At 41.5% G+C, this 21,230-nt stretch overlaps 2 protein-coding genes across 3 annotated transcripts in view; both read left to right on the top strand.

The window, feature by feature from the left end:
- Positions 1-6,903, top strand: part of smg1 (SMG1 nonsense mediated mRNA decay associated PI3K related kinase) — a 65,102-nt gene extending 58,199 nt beyond the window's left edge. For both annotated transcript variants that reach the window (XM_041956291.1, XM_041956292.1), the window contains exons 57-64: positions 237-389; positions 1,901-2,080; positions 2,233-2,460; positions 2,763-2,974; positions 3,062-3,162; positions 3,473-3,649; positions 4,036-4,142; positions 5,602-6,903. In XM_041956291.1, coding sequence (XP_041812225.1) covers positions 237-389; positions 1,901-2,080; positions 2,233-2,460; positions 2,763-2,974; positions 3,062-3,162; positions 3,473-3,649; positions 4,036-4,142; positions 5,602-5,679 — 1,236 coding nt within the window. In that variant the 3' untranslated portion in view covers positions 5,680-6,903. The remainder of the gene's footprint in view (positions 1-236; positions 390-1,900; positions 2,081-2,232; positions 2,461-2,762; positions 2,975-3,061; positions 3,163-3,472; positions 3,650-4,035; positions 4,143-5,601) is intronic.
- Positions 2,592-17,949, top strand: hao1 (hydroxyacid oxidase (glycolate oxidase) 1). Its single transcript, XM_041956293.1, has 9 exons — positions 2,592-2,613; positions 11,076-11,214; positions 12,534-12,685; positions 14,248-14,518; positions 14,684-14,856; positions 15,053-15,144; positions 17,081-17,239; positions 17,662-17,731; positions 17,882-17,949. The coding sequence occupies exons 2-9, from the start codon at positions 11,078-11,080 to the stop codon at positions 17,947-17,949; spliced, it is 1,122 nt and encodes a 373-aa protein (XP_041812227.1). The 5' UTR covers positions 2,592-2,613; positions 11,076-11,077.
- Positions 17,950-21,230: the final 3,281 nt, after the last annotated feature.

The following is a 21,230-nucleotide window of genomic DNA, read 5'->3' on the forward strand; positions in this document are numbered from 1 at the left end:
TTTCATATGTTATGTCATTAACTGTATATACATTTTGGTCATTTTATTTCACAATGTGAAGGTGTGCACACTGTTTGAAGCCTTCACCTCTCTGCCACCAAACTTTTGCTGTGGGGAAAATGGAATCTTTTTGTTTGTTTTGTTGGCTTGAAAGTAGTTACAATTTGACTAAAAAATACAATATTCATAGAACAGAAGTCCATATCCTTGTGTTGTTTGACTGCTGGTGTCCTCAGGAGAAGCTGGCATCACTAGAGGCTAGCATCGAGCAGCGCCTCAAGTGGGCTGGTGGAGCCAATCCGGCACTGGCCCCTGTCCTGCAGGACTTTGAGATGACCATCAGGGAGCGACGAGCCATGGTGGCGAGAGAGAACCAGCGCACCAGCCAGGTAACACCACCGCCTTGTAAAACTAAAGTGACTGGGCTCTTCTGTTTCTTACCAGCCACAGCAGTTTCAGACTGAGATTTTTTTTTCCAGATCAAGGTATGAGTACTCAGTGTGTGCACAGACCATTTGAAGTGCCGTGCCGTGAAACAAATCACAAGTTCACTTTTTACTCACCGAGTACAGAAAAAAAACCTGACAAAAAAAGAACAAATGGCACAGACCCTGATGTAAGAAGTGTAGACAAGAATGATGAAGGAAAATATTTTTCCAATGTGGCTGGTAAACAAATAAAATAGTAAAATAGAAGACGCACTAAAGTCCAATTTAAAACAAAAAAAACCATATGCCCTGTTTGTTCGGTATAGTAGTACAATTCAGTACTGATTTCAAGTCACAGGGTCACAATACATTGATACTATTAAAAAAAACAGTTATGCATTTTCCACAATACAGAATAGAGGAAGCAATAAAATCAAATAACAGCAGATGTGTCCTATTTGTCCTGTGTGGTAAAACAGTTCAGTGTTGATTGAGTCACTGGGTCATAGGACATGCAATTATTTTTACCAACCATGATTCCAAAAAAGTTGATGTTGTGTAAAACATCAATAAAAACAGAACACAATCATTTGGGAACAGTTTTATGATGTGTTCCTGAGCCACTGTAGTAATATCCTTTCTACAATTATGTTTCACAAAGTGTTGAACCTCGCCAAATCCTTGTGAATGACTGAGCCCCATGAGGTTGACACCCAGTCAGTATACTATCACCTGTTACCATTTAAAGCAGGTGTTTTTGAGCATTCCACAGCTTTATCAGTCTTCCCTGTCTCAACTTGTTTGATATGTGTTGCTGGCCAAAACTCAGAATAAGCATATATTTACAAAAATGATGATGTTGACGAGGTAAAACATTAAATGCATTGTCTTTGTATTGTTTTCGATTGAGAATTGAGAAACTTGGACATTTAGTTTTATTTCTGTTTTACACAGCAACCCAACCTTTTTTTGGAATAGTGGTTATATTCAGATATTTCTGTAGAATAAATTCATAACACCTTAGCAATCAACATAGGTGTGCCACATGAGTTTTGTATAATTTCTCTATCCTAATTTTCATTAATACAGGCAAGTTAGCATAAAGGTTTTCAAAACATCATTGTTTTTGTGTCATTCAAACAGTAGTTTATTGATGGTCCCTCAGTGAAACCCCTGTGGTTAAGAGCAGGGGCCCAGAGGTGCGCTAACCATCCTCTTACTGCCAGCACTTGTTCAAACTGAGTAAGAAGATGCCACTAGATGCTGAGCTAAATGTTTGTCAAATATCTACTGAAAACTAAACTGTTGGAAATTCATGCTCTAAATGATCTGTTAAGTACTGGTGCTCAAAACTACAAAGGCAGCGGCCAATAAAACAAAGGAGGCCCACCTTTTAGTTAGATAGGCAGTGAAAACCCTGTCTTCATAGATGACCAGTGTTAAAAAAGTGATCCCTGTCATCTTTCTTACAGGTCACCTTCCTGTGCTCCACCATCCTAAACTTTGAAGGCCTTCGAACCCGATCCCCCGAGGCCCTCAACATGGACGCAGCACTCTTTGAGCTGCTGAAGCGCAGCCAGCAAACCTGTTCCTATGCTGCACAGTTCAGCAGCACTGTGTCTCCATTGGAGCTCCAACTGTTGCACAGACTGGTGGGTTTGATCTCTGATCTCTGCAGTCTATATTCCTGTCAGAAATATGAGATGTTACTTTTGCATTAGAAGTTTTGGAACATGTCTATAGGTTAAAGGTATACTATGCAGGATTTGAAAACAAACCATTCAAAGTCGGCACCTCCTGACAGAGTCCAGTGCTGGACCTGCCCATCGGCACTCCTGATTGGCTGAGCTGTGCCCAGAGGCAGCTGGAGGAGGAGCTGAGTGTTGAGCGGAGGACTCAGGAGGAGCGGGAACAGCAGCTGGAGTCCTGTGGAGAAACACTGCAACTCCTAGTTGACTCCATTAAGACCATTCTGTCCAGCCACAACCGCCAACTGGCTGATGTCAAGCACCTGCTGAGAGCCATGGCTAAGGTACAGTCAAGACTCAAGCTACTTCACAGATGCACATGATTTTTAATACATTTGCAGAAAAAATTGTTACTATTTTTTTTATTATTTGTTTGAATAGGTGTGTGTGTGTGTGTGTGTGTGTGTGTGTGTGTGTGTGTGTGTGTGTGTGTGTGTGTGGAAAAAGTGCTAACAAAATTATTATATTTTTGAATTGTCAGCACAGTGAAGTGTGCAAAAAGTGGAAAAACAGTATGTATTAGTATTTTACAGTCTGTTTCAGCTGTGACCGAGTTGTCATCCTCTGGGTTAAATCTGTCATACAGGATGAGGAGGCAGCGTTGGCAGATGGTGAAGAGGTGGCATATGAGGGCAGTGTGCGTCACTTCCTGTTGGAGTACAAAGCGTGGCAGGACAACATCCAGCTGGTCCTATTCACTGTGGTCCAAGCCAGTGGGCAGCCTCGCAACCAGGAGCAGCTTGAACTGCTGGAGGAGATTCCTGCTACCCTGAAGGAACTGCATTCCCAGAGTCAGAGGTGCTCACATAAGTGTATACTCTCATACACACATTTGATTTCCATGTGTAAATCCGGTGTTAATATACTGTGTTTGCATCACTATAGTGTGTATAATGGCCTGGTTGGCTTTGCCTCCCCGCTGGTGACAGACAGAGACAGTGAATGTGCCAGTCCTGTTTCTGCAACCCAGACCAGCTTTGCAGCAGGTACATAGCTACAGGAGTAAACACATTCTTGAGAGGTGGCTGTAAAAACACTGCAGCTTCCTTCTCAGCATAGAACAGCAACTGTCATCTGCCACAAATTATTAAAAAAATGGCTCAACTGACTGAGTTCAAGCTTATCACAACAGCTGCTCTCTGCCGTTGACTAAACTACAAACTTTACAGCCACGCTTCAAGGGTATAGGACAATGATGAACTGCAGGACATTATCAGTATTTCATTTATGTTATACTAATCCAGGTGTGGTGCTAACTGATTTTTCTCACACCATGTCATGGTGGTTTGACTTCAGCCGTTAGATGCAGCGGAGTGAAGACCCAGCCAGACTCCATGTCTCAGAATGCACGCAAGGCTCTGCCACGTAACCTGGGAACTCCCACTGATACCCCACCCAGCACTCTGCTGATGAACAGCAAAGGCCTTAACCCCAGCCCCAAGAGGGCTGTACGAGACCCTAAAACAGGACGAGGTAATGTTCTTCACTCTCCTCACAATCTCAGGATATACCAGAGTGTGACTTTAAACATCACATGACCTGAAAATGATATTTAAAATATGTATTAAAAGAACTGTTGAGAAAAATGTTGAAGAAGTGGATTTTCAGACGTTTTCAGACACATCATGAGTAAAAAGATCCCCAAACAGATGAATAACTTCTCAGTGACTTAGCCCAGACTCCTAAGCAGCAAGGTTAGGTGTGGCTGGGGTGGAGCAAAGGTTTGGTGGACTTGTGCCTTTGCCTGTTACACTTATTTGAACCTTCTGAAGATTTCAGACTTGTGAGTGAATAAAGAGCAGGGTGAATGAACACGTAATATTGACACCGCTCTGAACTTCCTGCTTGCTATATTGCAGCCGTCCAGGAGAGGAACTCGTATGCGGTCAGTGTGTGGAAACGAGTGAAAGCCAAGCTGGAGGGCAGAGACATTGATCCCAACAGGAGGATGAGCGTCACAGAGCAGGTAACACTTCAGGCACACTGGCTCTCAGGGGAGATTCAAGTATGATCAGTTTTCATGTTTGAAAACAACCACCCCATCAGTCTAAAATAGAATAAATGGACTAGCAGTGTCCATTGTGTCTACTGACAATCTGCACTTAACATCTTAATACTCTCTGTATGGAAACACCTTCTCATTCAATGTTTTTTCTGTATTTGCATTATTTTCTACATTATATTTAATACTGAACACATCACAACTATGAAATAGCACATGGAATTATGGGGTTAACAAAACATAACACAAATTTTAGATTCTTTGTAGCACATTTTGCTTTGGTGGCAGCTTTGCCCATTATTGGCACTCTGTCAACCAGCTTCAGGAGGAAGTCACCTGGAATGGTTTTCATTTAACAGGCGAGCTTTGTAAAGAGTTTATTAGTGGAATTTATTGTCTTGAGTGCATTGAGACCGTCACATGTGTTGTGCAGAGGTAGTGTTGCCCCAGAAAAAGAAGACCAAGACTTATCTCTGCTGCAGACGATAAATCAATTACATTTGCCAGCCTCAGACATCACCAATTTACAGCACCTCAGATTAGAGCCCATATAAATGATTCACATAGCGAACACATCTCAACATCAACTGTTTGGAGTAGACTTGGTATGGGTGGTGAAGAAAAGAAGAACAAAGAGAGCAACATGATCATTTCATACCTGTCTGTTGTATCAGAGAAATTGAGGATTTTCAACAAACACTGCGTCCCTGTCCCTTTTCAGACCCAACAGCTCATTAAGACAGAAACTGTTCCACCCAAACACAAGAAAAGCAGTCTTCTGTATGTGACCCAAAGCAGTGAGCGATGCACAGTGTAGCAGGCAGTAATCCACCATTGGCTCACTTATCAAAGTTGCCCTCATGTGACAACCTTAACAGCTGTCAGCCAGCCACACTCAAGTGTTTAAAACAACCATACCAACAGTCCCACAGAGGTTAAACAGCTGGGACACCCCACCAGCAAGTTGAAACTGAAGAAGCCCCTTTGGGTGAGAGGCAAAACATTGTCAAGTTTCTACAAGCAAGTCCAGTAGCCCTTACTTCACCGTGCTAACAGTCCCACGGTCCAGTGGCCCTTATTTCAACCATGCTTGGATAAGTGGTGAAAATGAAAAATGAGAAGCTGCTATCTGAAACATTTGCTCACACTTTTTCCTCGTGCTATTTTTATATCGTATGTGTCTGAACCCAGCGTGCAAATGTGAAAAATTCTTTGGGTGAGGTGATGAGTGTTGAGTTTTTTTCATTATCAATATATTCCCAACTACGAGCGTGGGTCACATTGAATTTTACTTTTTTTCTTATTTCTACTGTATTACCAGTGACAGTGAAACAGGGGTGGACGCTCCATTCACAGAACAGTGGCTTTGTATTTGTGACTGTTGGGTTTTTCCCTAAACTGATGTCCTGCTGCTTTGTTGCAGGTGGACTTTGTCATCAAGGAGGCCACCAACATGGACAACCTGGCCCAGCTGTATGAGGGCTGGACTGCCTGGGTGTGAACACTATGCTGCTTCATGTCTTTGGTCCAGCGAAGGCTGGGAGATCCACCAGAGTCCAGCGGGTCTGGGGTGTCGGAACAGCAGCACCAGGCCACACTGGGGGGAGGAAATGGGAAGTGGATGCTTAGTCCATCCTCCCAAACTCCTGGGCACTCAAAATGGGGCAGTGACCTCGTAGCGCCGCTGCAACCACACTCCCCCAACCATCGGCGATTGGGCTAACACACCGCTTAGTGGGCCTGCGGTCCCACCTTCCTTTCTGGGGTTTGACCGGGCAGAGCAGCGCCGAATGGGGGAGGGGGGAAGGAGGGCAAAGGCCTCCTCACCCTCAACCTGGAAATACCTTCCCCCCTCACCTGCATAGCTCACTATCAAGTTGTACCCATAAACACCACTTCATCCTATTGAGCCAATCAAACGCCACCCGAGGGCAGGATGAAGCAGAAAGAGAGCCGTTTCCCCCTGAAGCACACAGATAACACGCTGTGGGTGGCACTTCACTGGGGCTAAGGCTCAGATGGATGGGGCATTTACATGGCCATGCTTGTTTTTCTCTAATCTTTTCCTCAGTGGTGTTGTGATTCTGATTGGCTAGTTGGGTACACGGTTGGGCAGGAATTGAGACAAAGGTTCACCAGGATTCTTCCGGCTACATGGAAACCCACCTGAAACCTGAATTGAAAAGAAATGAAAGTGGAAAACAATCAAACTGTACTTGGATCAACAGTAAAGACTTTGACACGTCTCTGAAGTGTTGTCACATTTCCTAGAATATAAGATTAAGTGGAGTTGTTTTCTCAGGAAGGTTCTGTGTGCTTTTGTTGATAAAACGAAAATGTCCTTTCATGTGAAATAGTTTTGGATGGCTTATTTGTGAGCTTAGATCAGACATGTAAAGGTGGAGTCAGTTAGACGAGAGAGAACCTCTGATTCTTTTTCTTCGGTGTGCATCTTAAGTCTGTGTTGTGCTTTGTAACTATCTTCAGTCCTTCTTTAGATAGAACTGTAAAAGTTAGATTTCAGCCTTTTTTGACTTGCCTGTCAGAAGCAGGTGCTTGCCTCATGCATATTCATTCCCCATCCCAAATGCTTGCATTTTAGAAATCTTGACCTTCTAGTTTTACATTTTTAGTGGGAGAAATTATGTTTTTGGTGATGGTGCAAAATGTTAATTCTTAAAGCTTTTAATCGATTTTGTTGAATGCCAAATAAACATGGAACTGAGAAGTGGTGAGTGTTTTATTTAACAGTTAAAATCTTAGGATTGACTTACGGATATAAAGTCAGTGCATACCAGAAAACCCATAAACATGCAGTAACTGCATATACAAGCAGCCTGTCCATATTGTTTCAGTTATTTTTTGCCAGTTATCCGGTATTATTACCAGATTACTCAACTGGTTTACATGTCAGGGGGAGGTTGCAATGGGCACAGGGCCTTAAACCTTTTCAGCTGTTAAAGGGGGCTGCTCTGGTTTAAAATGAAATGTCTTGTAATAGTTAGGAACTGTCAGAGTAGATCACAGATTAAGGCCTTAGTGGACATATTTTCCTTCCTGTTTCAGTTGTAGGATTTTTATCAAGCCCAAAGAGGTAAAGGCATCCAGTATTTCAACAGAAAAAGGTAAAATTCTGAAAAAAAAAACACCCTGTGGACCTGACCCCTCCAGGTTGGAAATCACTGCTCTTGACTGTTGGACTGACATTGTCAGGCAACATTTAGGGTATACATAAGATAGAATCTGACAAATGTACATATATGCACAGTTAGGGTAGTATATAGCTACATTTATGATTCTTTGCAAAAGATACAAATGAATGTTGTCAAAGTTGCAATGGGAGCAGCTGCACTGTGACACCTAAAGCATGTAGACCCTTTATAAGACAAGAACTACAAGCTGGAGCTATGACATTAACAAAAAGATGATTGCGTGTATGAAATATTGGAGAATTAATGTCTCAGTACTGACAGATTACAATCAGAGAAGAAATAAGGTTGGCTATATTTGAATATTTTGCTTTGAATGATAATGGAACGGTCTCGCACTCCATCTTGTGGGACGTAGGAAAAGCCACAATCAGGGGAAAAATAATATCTGTAGGATCAAGGTTGAAAAAAAGACAGACTTGGAATGGAATTAGAAACTGAGATTAAGAAATTAGAAAGGGAACATAAACAACACAGGAAATAAGAAGTGCTTGATAAACTTGACAATAGAACCAAATTAGATGAGATATGAACATATAAGGCAGAGGGAGCCCTCAGGTTTATTGATAGAAAATACTATGAACTGGGTGAGCAGGTTATTATCATTTCAATTACAGAAGGCACAAGCGAGTCGTATAGTTCCTAAAATTAAACAACTTCATTCTAATGATATTGAAACAATCCCAAAAACGATATCAGATGTTTATGCTAAATACTATGAACAATTATATAAGGGTCAATTACAAGAATCAAAAGAAGAAAAAATGAAAGATTTCTTTAAAAATCTCAAGCTGGCCAGACTGACTGTTGATGAAGCCTCTGCATTAGTAGAACCAATCAGAGAAGAAGAGATTAAACAGTAGTTAAATTAAAAAATAATAAGTCACCTGGGATAGATGGCTTTTCTGGAGAATACTACAAAGAATTTGTTAATGTTCTCACTCCTGTATTATGCAAGTTACATAACTATGAACTATAACCATAGACCCTCCAGAATCACGGTCAGAGGCTATCATTACAGTCTTGCATAAAGAGGGGAAAGATCCATCACAATGCTCTAGCTATCGCCCTATAAGTCTTTTGTGTGTGGTCTACAAAATATTAACATTTATTTTGGCAACTACAACACAAAAATACATTAAGAAATTCATAAATCCGGATCAGACAGCATTAATTTCAGGTCGCCATGGGATAAATAATATAAGGAGAGTACTGAATCTGCAGTCACTTAAGGCAAAGGATACACAAACGTCAGTGCTTCTCAGCTTAGACGCTGAGAAAGCATTTGACCGGGTAGATTGGCAATTCCTAGAAGGGGGGGTTTATAAAATTTCCCTCTTTGCAGACAATATCTTGCTTTTTATAAAACATCCCATTATTACAATACCTCGACTCATGCAGTGTCTGAGAGATTATGGAAATATGGATATAAAATTAATCCAAATAAATCAGAGGCAATGATGATATCAGGGATGTGGCCAAATCACCTTAACGAGACAGTATCATTTCACTGGTCTAAACTAGGGTTTAGATATCTAGGAATCATTATAACATCTCAAACTACAAAACTTTTTGAAGCAAACTATAATAAGCCAATAATGCCTCCCTGTCTCCTGTTTTTATTTCAGTCGCTGCCCATAAGAGTTCCAATTTCCATTTTTAATATGTTAAATAAATGAATCTCTCTATTTATATGGCAACACAAGAGACTCAGAATTAGACTTAAAATACTTAATTTGGCTAAAAACAGAGGAGGTCTGGCATTGCCGAATTTGAAATTTTACTACTGGGCAGCTCAGCTAGCAGCGATTGTGGGTTGGATCAGCAGAGAAGAGGAGGCAAAGTGGACTCAAATAGAACAGGGTGAAGTTAAGGGTGCACCGTTATCTGTCCTAGCCTTTGTGGATTTGAAACATGTCAATGAAATGAAGCTTGGAAATAGATGGATAAAACATACTTTAAAGATTAGGGCGGAAGTTAAAAAGATGTTTAAAGATAGTGGATCTATTTCTCGAGCTATGGCCATAGTGGGCAATATTGATTTTCCACCTTCGGTCTCAGGTCATGGTTTTAGGAGATGGGCTGCTAAAGGTCTCATTATTTTTCATCAATTATTTGAAGAAACACACTTAAAGTCCTTTACCCAGCTTCAGGAACAATTCGACCTCCCCTCTAATGATTTTTATAGATATTTGCAAATTAGGCACTATATTACAAATCATAAAGACAAAGAGCGAATTGGCAAAATCACAAATATTATAGAACAGTATTTTATTAAAATCATTACGTAAACATGTCTCCCACCTCTATAAAAGACTCTCATCAGACTTAGATGAAAATACCTATAATATTAAGGAAAGATGGGAATTGGAATCTAACACAATAATAGAAGACGGACTTTGGGATCAACTTTCTAGCAGCAGTCATAAAGGAATCAGCAGTGGAAAGAATTCGACTGGAAACTCAAAATCAGATTTTTTCGCACCCCTTTGGCTGTTTCAAATGTTGTTAAAGCCCCCTCAGCAGCTCTATGCTGGAGACAACGCAGTAAAGTAGGTGATCATACGCACATATTCTGGGACTGTCCAGTTATTTTTGAATATTGGAAGAATATTAAAGACGAAATTGAGAAAATTATGAAAAGAGAAATTCCATCAAACGTGCTGCTCTACCTGCTGGGTGCTATACCGGTCGACCTTCTCACTGCTGACCAAAGATATATTTTGCATATTTTATTACTGGTTGCCAAGAAAAATATAACAGCAAACTGGAAGAATGTTAAATCACCGACTGTGGCTGAATGGAAGCAGAGGTTGAGACAGGTTTATCTCATGGAAAGAATGACCGCATCATTACAGCTGAAAATTGACCTTTTTGATCGAAGGTGGAGCATAGTCGGAAAATATCTAATAATGTGAACAATTTGGGTTGTTGATGCTGTTCTTTAAGTACTGGAAATGGACCCTGACACGATGTGAATCTTTTTTTTTTAATCTCATCATTTATTCATTCATTTATCTGTTTAGCTAATTATTTATATATTTTTGTCTGTCTGTTTGTTTATCCTGTTTGCTTATCTTCATTATTATAATATGTAATATATATTTGATATACATTTTCACCACCATTTGCACCTTTTTATATCACTGACCTTGTCTCAGACACTGTTTAATGTTTAACTGAAAAAATCTAAATAAAAAGTTTAAAAAAAAAAGATGATTGCGAATAATTAACATTTGGTGCTGCTTCTGAATTTGGGCATAGCCTCATCACAATTGTAACATTAGACAGCATTTTATACTGCAGGTGGATAGTTTTCTCAGTGAATACATCAGCGGTTACCAACACACACACTTAAACATGAGGATTCAAAGTTCACTGTCAACCAGCACTATCTCATGACCTGGTAACAGAGTAAATACACACAGGATATAAAGGTCCAGGTGCTTCATAGTCATAACCACGGTGCCCACAGTCCTGATGGTCTGTTCTGGCCTTCATCCCATGTCTTTATCTTGTGTAAACTGGCCAGAGCAGAAGTAATGATTAAGAAGAAGCCGTTTTGGGCCGATGAAGCCTCCAGCAAGTTAATGATTACTGTAGGTCTGCATATCCCAGCTTGCCTTGCTCTGTCCGTCAGAGTCACCGTCAGTGAGCCGCCTCAGTGCCTCTGTGTTTGAGTGGACAGCGATGTCGGGGCAGCGTGTGTGTGTGTCGGACTTTGAGGAGGAAGCCAGGAAAGTTCTTCCTAAAGCTGTGTACGACTACTACCGCTCAGGAGCTGATGAGCAAATCAGTCTGGCTGACAATGTCTCTGCCTTTAACAGGTACAGCACTCACACACAGACACACATGCTGAGCAATCAAATTACAATCATGAATGACCACAAAGACAAGATGACAGAAAAGTGTTTTCAGGTTGCTGTTTCCTCAGTTTGGAATGTAATTATGAAATGGCAGAAATATGAATAGATACAAAGGTCATCTTAAAATATTAAAGACATGGGTCATCTGAAATTTGGTGTTTGAAAATCATGGCACAGTATTTTACAATGCTTAGTATCATCAGCTGTGCATTAAGTCTCCGGCCCCTCTGTATCTCAGGCTTTGTATACTGTATAAACAAGACAATGTGCTACTGTGAGGTCACAGTGAGATAAAATGTTCAATCAAACGTTTAATGACAGTTATCTTCCTGTGGAAGATAAGTCTGTGGAAGCTGCTGTCGATGGTTCAGCTAACATGCAGTATTAATGTTGGTATACTCATCCACATGATAATGTCTCGTGATAAGACACAATATGTGTTATTATCAGTGAAAAGTATTTTCTTTTCTTGATGTTACATCTGTCATGGAACCGAGTGGCCACTTCACTGATCATCCTTTTTCGCAGACACTGACCGTCTGTTTTGGGCTGCTGTTGTTAGACAGTGTTCCCTCAGTGTCACTACAGATGTAAGGTTGGAGGTGGGTGTGGGCTGTGTGTCTATGTGTCAGACAAAAGTACGTTTGAATTATGAATTGGAAGTTGTGAAAGCTGAAAACTACTAACAGTTAAAAATAAATGTCTAACTCTCAAATCTATTTACATTTTTTAACAGTTCAATACAACAGAGATCTCAATTGCCAAAAATAGCTTAACATCAATCCACCAATCACAACAGAGGAACAAACTGATGGAGGTTAAATCAGGTAATCAACATCAGCTTTGTGTGAAAGTAAGTAATTGTGAAAAGTACCAGAACTATCTCTTGAAACCTACGTAGCATTGAAACATTTGGTTACAATCACATCTGCCAAATTTGATTTATGAACATTTATGTAAAATTGAACAGAATGAACCTGAAAAGCATCATCATCAGGGTAGAAGCTCAGCTAAAATGGGAATCAGCTGTGTTTTGCCTTTCTTGTCTTTTCTTTTTCCTTTCTCTGTTACATATACAGAGTAAAGGTGGGGGGTGGTTTGAGGGAGAAAACGACTCATAAAATTTGAACGATATGGTCACTGAATACTTTTTGTTTCAAAGCAATGAAACATGATCCACAGTTTTGTGCCTATTGTGCTGGCTATTATTGAGAAATGTGTGGAGAAAACAACTGTAAATTCCGTGCATGGTGTGTATGTGTGTGTGTGCATGAGTGCAGGTGGTGTCTTGTCCCTCGGGTGTTGAGGGACGTGTCCACAGTGGATCTGTCCGTCTCTGTGCTGGGTCAGAAGCTCAGCATGCCTCTCTGTGTTTCAGCTACAGCCATGCAGAGGATGGCTCATCCCGAGGGAGAGACAGCTACAGCGAGAGGTAAACAGACACATGCACACACAAACACACATAATGTGTGAATTTGGGAACACAGAATAATATAGAAGGGAACTTAAGAGTACAGAAAACATTTACACACAATTTAGAATGGAAGTTGGAAATATTAGATTAGACTTTATTGATCTCAAAATAGGGGAAATTCACTAAACTCACATATGGATCACATGTTTGGAATATTATAATTTGGGAATAAATCAAGTTTTTTGTTATGTGCACAATCATACACACTGCTACCTATAGTGAAACACTTCACTGCACATATCACAGCTGACATACGCACCAGTGCCATCTTCTGTTGTATAAAATGGAATCATGGAAATAAAAGATGCCCAGCATTTGAACTATACGTAGATGGAAAAGGATTCTTTGGCTTTACTTCTATGTCATGTAGGTCCTGATGTACAGGATGTTTTTTCAACTCTGCCCTACACTGGGGGACCAGTGGACTATTGATGTGGCACTGGCAAATGTTGATGATTTGGAGAGATGCAGTGGGTTTCTACTGCAGTGTTTCATAGTTTCAATCATTAACCTTTAGCCATTAGCCATTAACCTTTGCTTCCAGTCCAAGATACAATATATTATCAGGTGATGAAGAGGAAGAGTGCTGGTATGGGCTAAAGCCAACTATAGATTGAAACTAAGAATTAAAGATTATAGAGCAAAACTTTGAAATCCTGGAGTGGAACATGTGAATTAAGAATGTAACTAACTATAAACTGGGTCTCAGGAACATAGGATGGATAAGGGAATATAGGATGGATCAAGATCATTTATTTGTCACAACACAGGTTTGCAAAATGAATTCTAAGTTGTAGTCCCCTCATGTTACACACTCAGAACATATGTACAAACATTCAAATCTGAAATATGATGATGATGAAATACACAGTTATTTATACACATATACACCCAGAAAGTAATATTGTCCGCAGTGCATATTTTGGCTTTCATCGTGGGGAATGTAAACAACAGCAACAAGACAGTTTTGATGATATATTTGGCATGTTAACATTAAAAACTCACATAGAGGAAACAATATCCATCAACTATGTTTGATAGAACAGAAATGAAAATACAGAAAGGAACTTGAGAATATGGAATGGACACTGAGAATGTATAATACAACTAAATGTTGGCAAAATATATCAGAACTTGAGAATATAGAACAGAACCTGAGAGTATAAAATTGAAACTTGGAAACTTGTATGTGGTTTCAGTAATATTGTGCTTCTCTTCATACAATTTATGAAGATATAACAATGATATATACCTTATACATCAGCTGCTCTTTTTAAAGGCCAATTCCAGGAATATTTGCTTACATAGCTGAAAGGTTTGACTTGACAATGACAGAAAAGAAAAACATTTTTGTAAGGTAGCTGTTCATATTCAGTGAATGTTTCTGACACTCATTGCAGTAAGTTCTAGAACACTAGAGGATGTTTGACAAGCTTCTGAGTAAAATCTTTTTGTAAGTCATTGTTTACCCTCTTTTAAACCACCCTTGAAAAGACCAGTAATATCATGTGTCTATCCAGCATGCCAGTCAGTGGGAACAGGAATGATGCTGAGCTCCTGGGCCACCTCCACTGTAGAGGAAGTGATGTCTGCGATGACAGTCTCAGGCAGCAGCAGGGGTGTCCTGTGGCTGCAGCTTTACATCTATAAAGACCGAGATCTCACACTATCATTGGTCCGCCGGGCAGAGGAAGTGGGCTATCAGGCTATCTTTGTTACTGTGGATACGCCATACCTGGGGAAGAGACGGGACGACATGCGCAACCGCTTTAAACTGCCCCCACATCTGAGGTAGGAACCAATGGCAACAGTACAGGAAAGTACAATCACTTCCCAAATTCCACCATGGAGACTATAGAGCACATGGTGGCATCACCGTAAGTGATGTGTGTTTGTGTGTGTGTGTGCGTGTGTGTGTGCGTTTGTGCGTATATGTGTGTGTGTATATGTTCCCAGTATGTCTAACTTCTCCACAGCATCCCTGGCTTTCTCTGAGGGAAACTATGGCAATGACAGTGGTTTGGCTGTTTATGTTGCAAAAGCAATAGACCCGTCTCTTTGCTGGGATGACATCACATGGCTGAAAAAACATACACGTCTGCCTGTGATTGTGAAAGGAATAATGAATGGTACACACACACACACAGAAAGTATTTTATACCTTAAACTTAAATTATCACTGACAATATTACAGTCAAGATCACAATCAACAACTTGTCGTTAAACTGTGTGTGTGTGTGTGTGTGTGTGTGTGTGTGTGTGTGTGTGTGTGAGTGTGCGTGTGTGTGTGCGTGTGCGTGTGTGCGTGTGCGTGTGTGTGTTCAGGTGAAGATGCTCTCCAGGCTGTGAACTATGGTGTTGATGGCATAATGGTGTCCAATCACGGAGCTCGACAACTGGATGGAGTTCCTGCCACGGTCTGTGTGTGTGTGGTTCTTTTATAACATATCAGCTATCAGATGGTGTCATCCATCTCTCATATGATGTATGTTATCTTTTTATACTACTCACAACATAAGTTTGTTTCATTGTTCTAGTGTGATTTGGATAACCTAGCTGTAGTGAGGTATGGCCCATGTAAAATCTTGTACTGTCTAATTCTGTATCTAACATTTAGATAAGCTGATCCATTGAGATACAGATAAAGATGTGCTCATGCTGTGTTCCCATTCAAGTTGCACAAAATAGTATTGATTAGAGAAGGTCTTAGACAATAAAACCATATGTCTTGGGCACCGCTCCTCAGATCACTGCAACTCTCTTAAAAGTGTTTTCCCATTGAGTATCCTGTTTATAATAGATGCAGTCTGTGGATGCAGTGGGCGCCCTTAAAAATGGGCCAACCTAGAGTGAGAATGGCACATCTTTGCTACAGTTGAAACACATTTGTGCCACAGCATAGTATGTACATAATGTCAGTGGAGGGTAATTAGCAGGTTAAGTATGTTCTGAGACTTGAATCTGAAACTGATTACAATTATTTATCCAGCCCAGCCCCCACATGATATGATACAGTAACACATAATCATTGATTTGGTTTTATGACAGTAGAGTGTTTAAATGGCTCCACCTTGCAGCTCCTGGTGGCACAAAGGAGAACAGCATGTTAGATTTTATGAGGCTGAAGCAGGGTTGGAAGATACTGCATGCTTACTATGGCAACTGCTCTGGGGAGCTGCAACCAAAATGTGTTTGAAAAGCTGGACACCTTTAAGTTCTACCAGACAGGAATCTGGGGGACCATATTTAATTGGAACAAGTTGAAAAGACACATTTTGTCTGTTGAAAAACTGTCCAACTGTCTGGGTTGTCAGGGTTCATTATTTCGAGTTTTCCATCCCATGAGAATAGGGTTACACCAAATGGAAGAAAATGGGAGAGCGAGCCCATTGATATCAAATCCTCCTCCACAGGGGAACAATTATCAAATATATAGATCGTTTAGGAGGGTGCCACATAATTTAAAGAGATATTTTTTACAAGATAAAATGTCCTCCAACCATTCAAAGGTACTTAAATTTGGGTTTGTATGGCCAGTATAGAAGGTTGCTGGCATTACAGGAAAAATTGTGTCGCTTCACTTTATATTTAGACATAATGCTGTTTGTAGTGCTCTAACAGCACTACAAACAGCAGGGTTATAACTATGGACTAGCTACTAACTACAATTGAACCCACACAGAAATTCTTACAGCGCCATAAACATGGTCCAGTGACTGTCAAAGCTCTGCCAGCCTCCCTGTCTTTCTGTTTCTGACTGTTTCCAGCAGAGTAAGTGAGAGCATGGCAGTACTTGCTCACAGCTGGTTAGCTCTGATTACCAGCACCGTGACCACTCATGTTGCTATCCATGCTACACTGAGTACTGGCCAGTCAGTGTTCCCGTGTCCTCACACCCTCGTATGGTGCCACACACTACAAGGCCACAGCTCACGCAGACTTTTACAAACTGCTCCTCTGTTGCATTTTCTCCATTTCTGGAAAGGAGGGACTTCGCAAAGTTTGAGGGTGAACTTACTCTTTAACAAAACAACATCCCAAATGCCAAAAAGTCAGTTTCACTCTCAGCAGCTCTCGTCCATTTTGTTCTCTATTAATATGTTTTAATGGTAAAAGTTTGTTCTGTTGGCTCTAGAGGATTTATTATCAAGCTATGTGGTCATACCAGCTACTAACAGGTCACAATGTAATCTAAATGCTTTGATTGCCAATAATGTGAACTAATCTTTCTGCTGCTGTTCCACTGCTGACAATAAGATAATATAATATCATCTATATCACCAGACAACTTTTAAATGTACTTTATATGACAATTTAAATATAAAGAAAAATCTGTTTGTTTTGTGTATGTAGATAGATGTCTTGGAGGAGGTAGTGAGGGCAGCACAGGGTCGCTGTGATGTCTACATGGATGGAGGAGTGAGGCGTGGGACAGATGTCTTGAAAGCCTTGGCTCTGGGAGCAAAGGCTGTCTTCATTGGCCGACCAGTGCTATGGGCCCTCGCCTGTCAGGTGAGTCACCACACTCAGCTACAGTCTTAGTCTGAATCAGGAGGGGTGCTGAGAGTCCCTACTGCACTCATTATAATGTCATATCAGTGTGACATGTTGGGTTTCGTGGCTAGCCCATGAATAGCTCAAAAAATGTTAATTGTTTCCTGAACTTTAGTGTGCAGGAGTGAAACTGAACACTTTCTCTCTTGAAATTCAGTTCAATCATATATTATTACATCATATATTAAAATTTTTTTTTTGTTTTTGATTCTGTTGTGGTACAAATTTTGGTCATTTGCACGTGACAAAACAATTACCATGGCTGGCTCAAAAAGAAAGATGGTTATTATTAAAAACCTCAGACCATCCTATACTATCATTGAAAAAAGTACTAACACTCTACTCTGACACATAACCAAACAAACATGCCCTGTGTCCAGGGAGAAAAGGGGGTTACTGAGCTTCTACAAATTCTAAAACAGGAGCTGCAACTGGCTATGGCCTTGTCAGGTACTGCACACACACACACACACACACACACACACACACACACAGAAATGGAAATAGACATCTATCAACTTTTTCCTCATACCTGTGTGTGTGTGTGTGTGTGTGTGTGTGTGTGTGTGTGTGTGTGTGCGTGTGCGTGTGTGTGTGTAGGTTGTCGTTCTATATCCGAGGTAAGCAGGTCCCTGGTCAGGAGAGTGGAGTTGACCTTCAGGATGTGAGAGAAGAAGACAATACATCCTTGATCACTGGGCACGTTCATTTGTCACATTAGTTCTGGTTTTAAGACTTGTCTGTGAAAATGTAATGCTACAGCTACTAAAAATAGCATACCATCAACCCTGATGTAAAACCGAGTTGTAATACTAGCCAGAGTCTTGAAGTAAGTGAAATGGCTCTAATTAAAGAGGCAATCCACCAATATTACACTGGAAGATCAGTTTACTTGTCACGATTACTTATCATGTGAAAACTGCTGTTTAATGTCTTCTGTGGCTCTGGAGGGGCTTTGTCTTTGCCAAGAGAAAATGTCTAAAGAGGCATTACTGTGAACTGGTGACGTCAAGTTTGAGAGGCATACGCCGTACCAGTAAGGCAGGTGTAATGAAAGATCTGTTGAGTTGCATTATGGGAAATGTAAGATCTGCATATATTGTGATTAGTGTTTTTCCTCAATTTGTGTTTAATCAAATGGTCAAAAACTTATTATTAATCACTAATACATACACAAGTTAAATAAAAGGGGGGTTCAGTAGGGGCCGACAGCTTATTTTTTCGCCCTGGGGCCCTAGTGGTTTAAACACCTGCTACTTTCCTCTGCTACTGAGGTCCAACTACAGATGCCTCTGGAAGACAGGCAGGAGCTGTGGAAGGTGGAACCTGTCTGGAGGACGGCCAGGAAGCCCACTGCACAGCGATTCCACTGAGAATGGGCTGGAGGCCGACGACATAGGCGGGTTCTCTCTAGAAGCCGATGAAGTGACTCAGCACCAACGACGAGAAGCAGTAAACCTAAGCAGGAAGCCGGCGAGGGGAAAGGACTGGACACAAGTGAAAGGGTGGCAAGACTAGAGGCTTGCGACAGGCCGGCAGAACAGGAGGCCAGTAATAGGGCAGCAGGAGGTTTCTGCAGTACAGGCTTAAGTATCGGTTGCACCACCGAAGGGGAATCAGGACTAGATATCAGTCGGACCACTGACTGGGAATCAAGAGCAGATGTCGGCTGGGCCCTGACTGGGGACCAGAAGCAAGTGTCGGCCAGGTCGCCGACTCGGGATCAGGAGCAGACTTGGTAGTGATCAACCCAGGACCTCTGGGACACTGGGCAGTGGGACCTCCGGGGGGTGCTCGCGAACAGTGAGGATGAGGAGACGGGTAGCGGTGTGGTACGATATCGTCGGGAACCCTGTTTCTTTCTTGTGGGGGCCCCATCGGGAACTGGACATGGCTGGAGGCAAGGAAGCTGTTGGCTGGAGCCCCTCAAGGGCTCTAGCTAGCAGAATGCTAGCAGGCCCGTGGCTAGCCGACTCAGAGGCCGGAGCTAGCAGGATGCCTGGAGCTTAAAATAAATAGTTGGCTCTAAGCAGGTTATGGCTTTCAGCATATCCAGGGTCCAATACAACTGTTGGCCAATGAAAATAAACACCTCTTGCATCTAATAGACAACTTAGTGATTCTCTGTGAGTATCCGTTTCTGTAGAATGGGCCAGCTATGAATTCTGTATCTTTTTCAATATAAAACTCACAGTTATCATAACTGTGGTTCTGTTAGTTAACTGAACCACAGTTTTCAGTACTCCAACATGATGCCAATGATTAGACCTTGAACTCAGGCTTGAACTCCTTTTTATGTCCCTGATATATTGATATGCTCCCTGATATATTGATGGTGCAACCAACATGCAGCAGGATTGGCTTTAAGTGGTGGTCGTTTATAAGGAAGCTTGCTCCCAGTTATTCATGGAGATGCCCAACGTTTTCGACAGAGGAACCTAAAAATTGATTCACAGCCATGCAATCTCACTTGTCGTCCAGGTCTCAGCTCTGTGCCCTGTTCTGCAAGGTCTTCCTGCCTCAGAATAACCAGGAATTAATATGGAGAGGTATTCTGGAAAGTGTTCAGTAACCCCTTCTAACTTTTATGGATTGGATGCCTGCCCCCGGGAGTGACCACGTGTAGTTGCATGAATTGCAGAAAAGAGTGGGAAATGAGTGAAGTGGCCCCCACTCTTCATTAGTCTGAGATGACTCCTGTATGAGACATTGATGATGACAGGACAGCATCCACTCAGAGGCCCATCCACACAGTTACAAAAAACACAGTCACAGCAATTTGCAAAGTGTCTAATGTGAACTTTGGCAGAAACTTTTCTGTCTCTAATCCCTTAGTCAACCTCATAGAGCACAAGTCTGGCAATCTGGGTCAGCCTCAAAACACAGGTTCTGGCTAATGACATCCCCCAGGAAGCCAAGTAGCACTGCACAACTCCACCCTGGTGGAGTGTGGAATATCAGAAGACATAGTGAGACCTTGGGACTTGTCCCTGTGGAGCTATCTGTCTCAAAACACTGCTAACCATCTGGTCTGGTCTGGCTCCAGATAGGACAGCTGTCTAGCCACTGACTGTCAGTTAACCCTGACCTGTCCTTCCCTTCCCCCCATCTTTTTGGGGACTGACTTCATGCTACTGATAGCCGATGTGCATATGCACCCAACTATGGGGCAGAGTATGGCTCAGCGAAAACGGTGTGTCTGCTTCACAGCTAACTCATCAGGAGCTGAGAGACCTAGGTGGTCATTTTGTCTTCCTAAGCCATGATGAACGTATGGTGTACATTCACAACAAAGTGGAGGATGCAGCCCTGTCTGAGACAGAGAAAGCAGAGCTCTCACAATCTCTGAAAGAGTTCTCTGGCCTGTTCAACAATAGACTGAACTGCGATGCTCAGGTCAAACACACCATAGGTATGGTCTGCTTACACAATTGCGTTTTTGCTTCTTAAAGGAGCTCAAGGGCCCGTCATAATACTCTGCACCTGGGCCCGTCATTACTCACTTACGCCACTGTGCCTGACTCCACTGTGTCAGCGCCACATTGTATCTGTGGCCTCCTGGTTCTCTGTGCACTTGGTATGTTAACCTGCGTACTCAACAAATTTCAGAGTGTTCGCGTCGCTCCTGCACACAACATACCTGTGCATGTGCAATTTTGTTAGGCATTTAATGGTGAGATACATGACAAAACATAACAATTTCATAGGATGAAATCTTTACCTTGATATATAGGCTAATGGTGGCCATATTGTTTCGATAAAAATTCTGAAAAACTAGGACCTTTATTTCCCTGTTATACAGTGGATCCATATTTGGGAGACATTGAACTTTATAGAAATGCAGTATAACAACTTTTCCACAGAAATACCTACAGGGTCCCAGTGGTTTGAATTCACTGACTAATTCTACATTAGTGTTGTGACGTTCACGAACGAACTGGTTCTTTTG

This window comes from Chelmon rostratus, chromosome 17, assembly GCF_017976325.1.
Source record: "Chelmon rostratus isolate fCheRos1 chromosome 17, fCheRos1.pri, whole genome shotgun sequence".
In the NCBI taxonomy this organism is placed as follows: domain Eukaryota; kingdom Metazoa; phylum Chordata; class Actinopteri; order Chaetodontiformes; family Chaetodontidae; genus Chelmon; species Chelmon rostratus.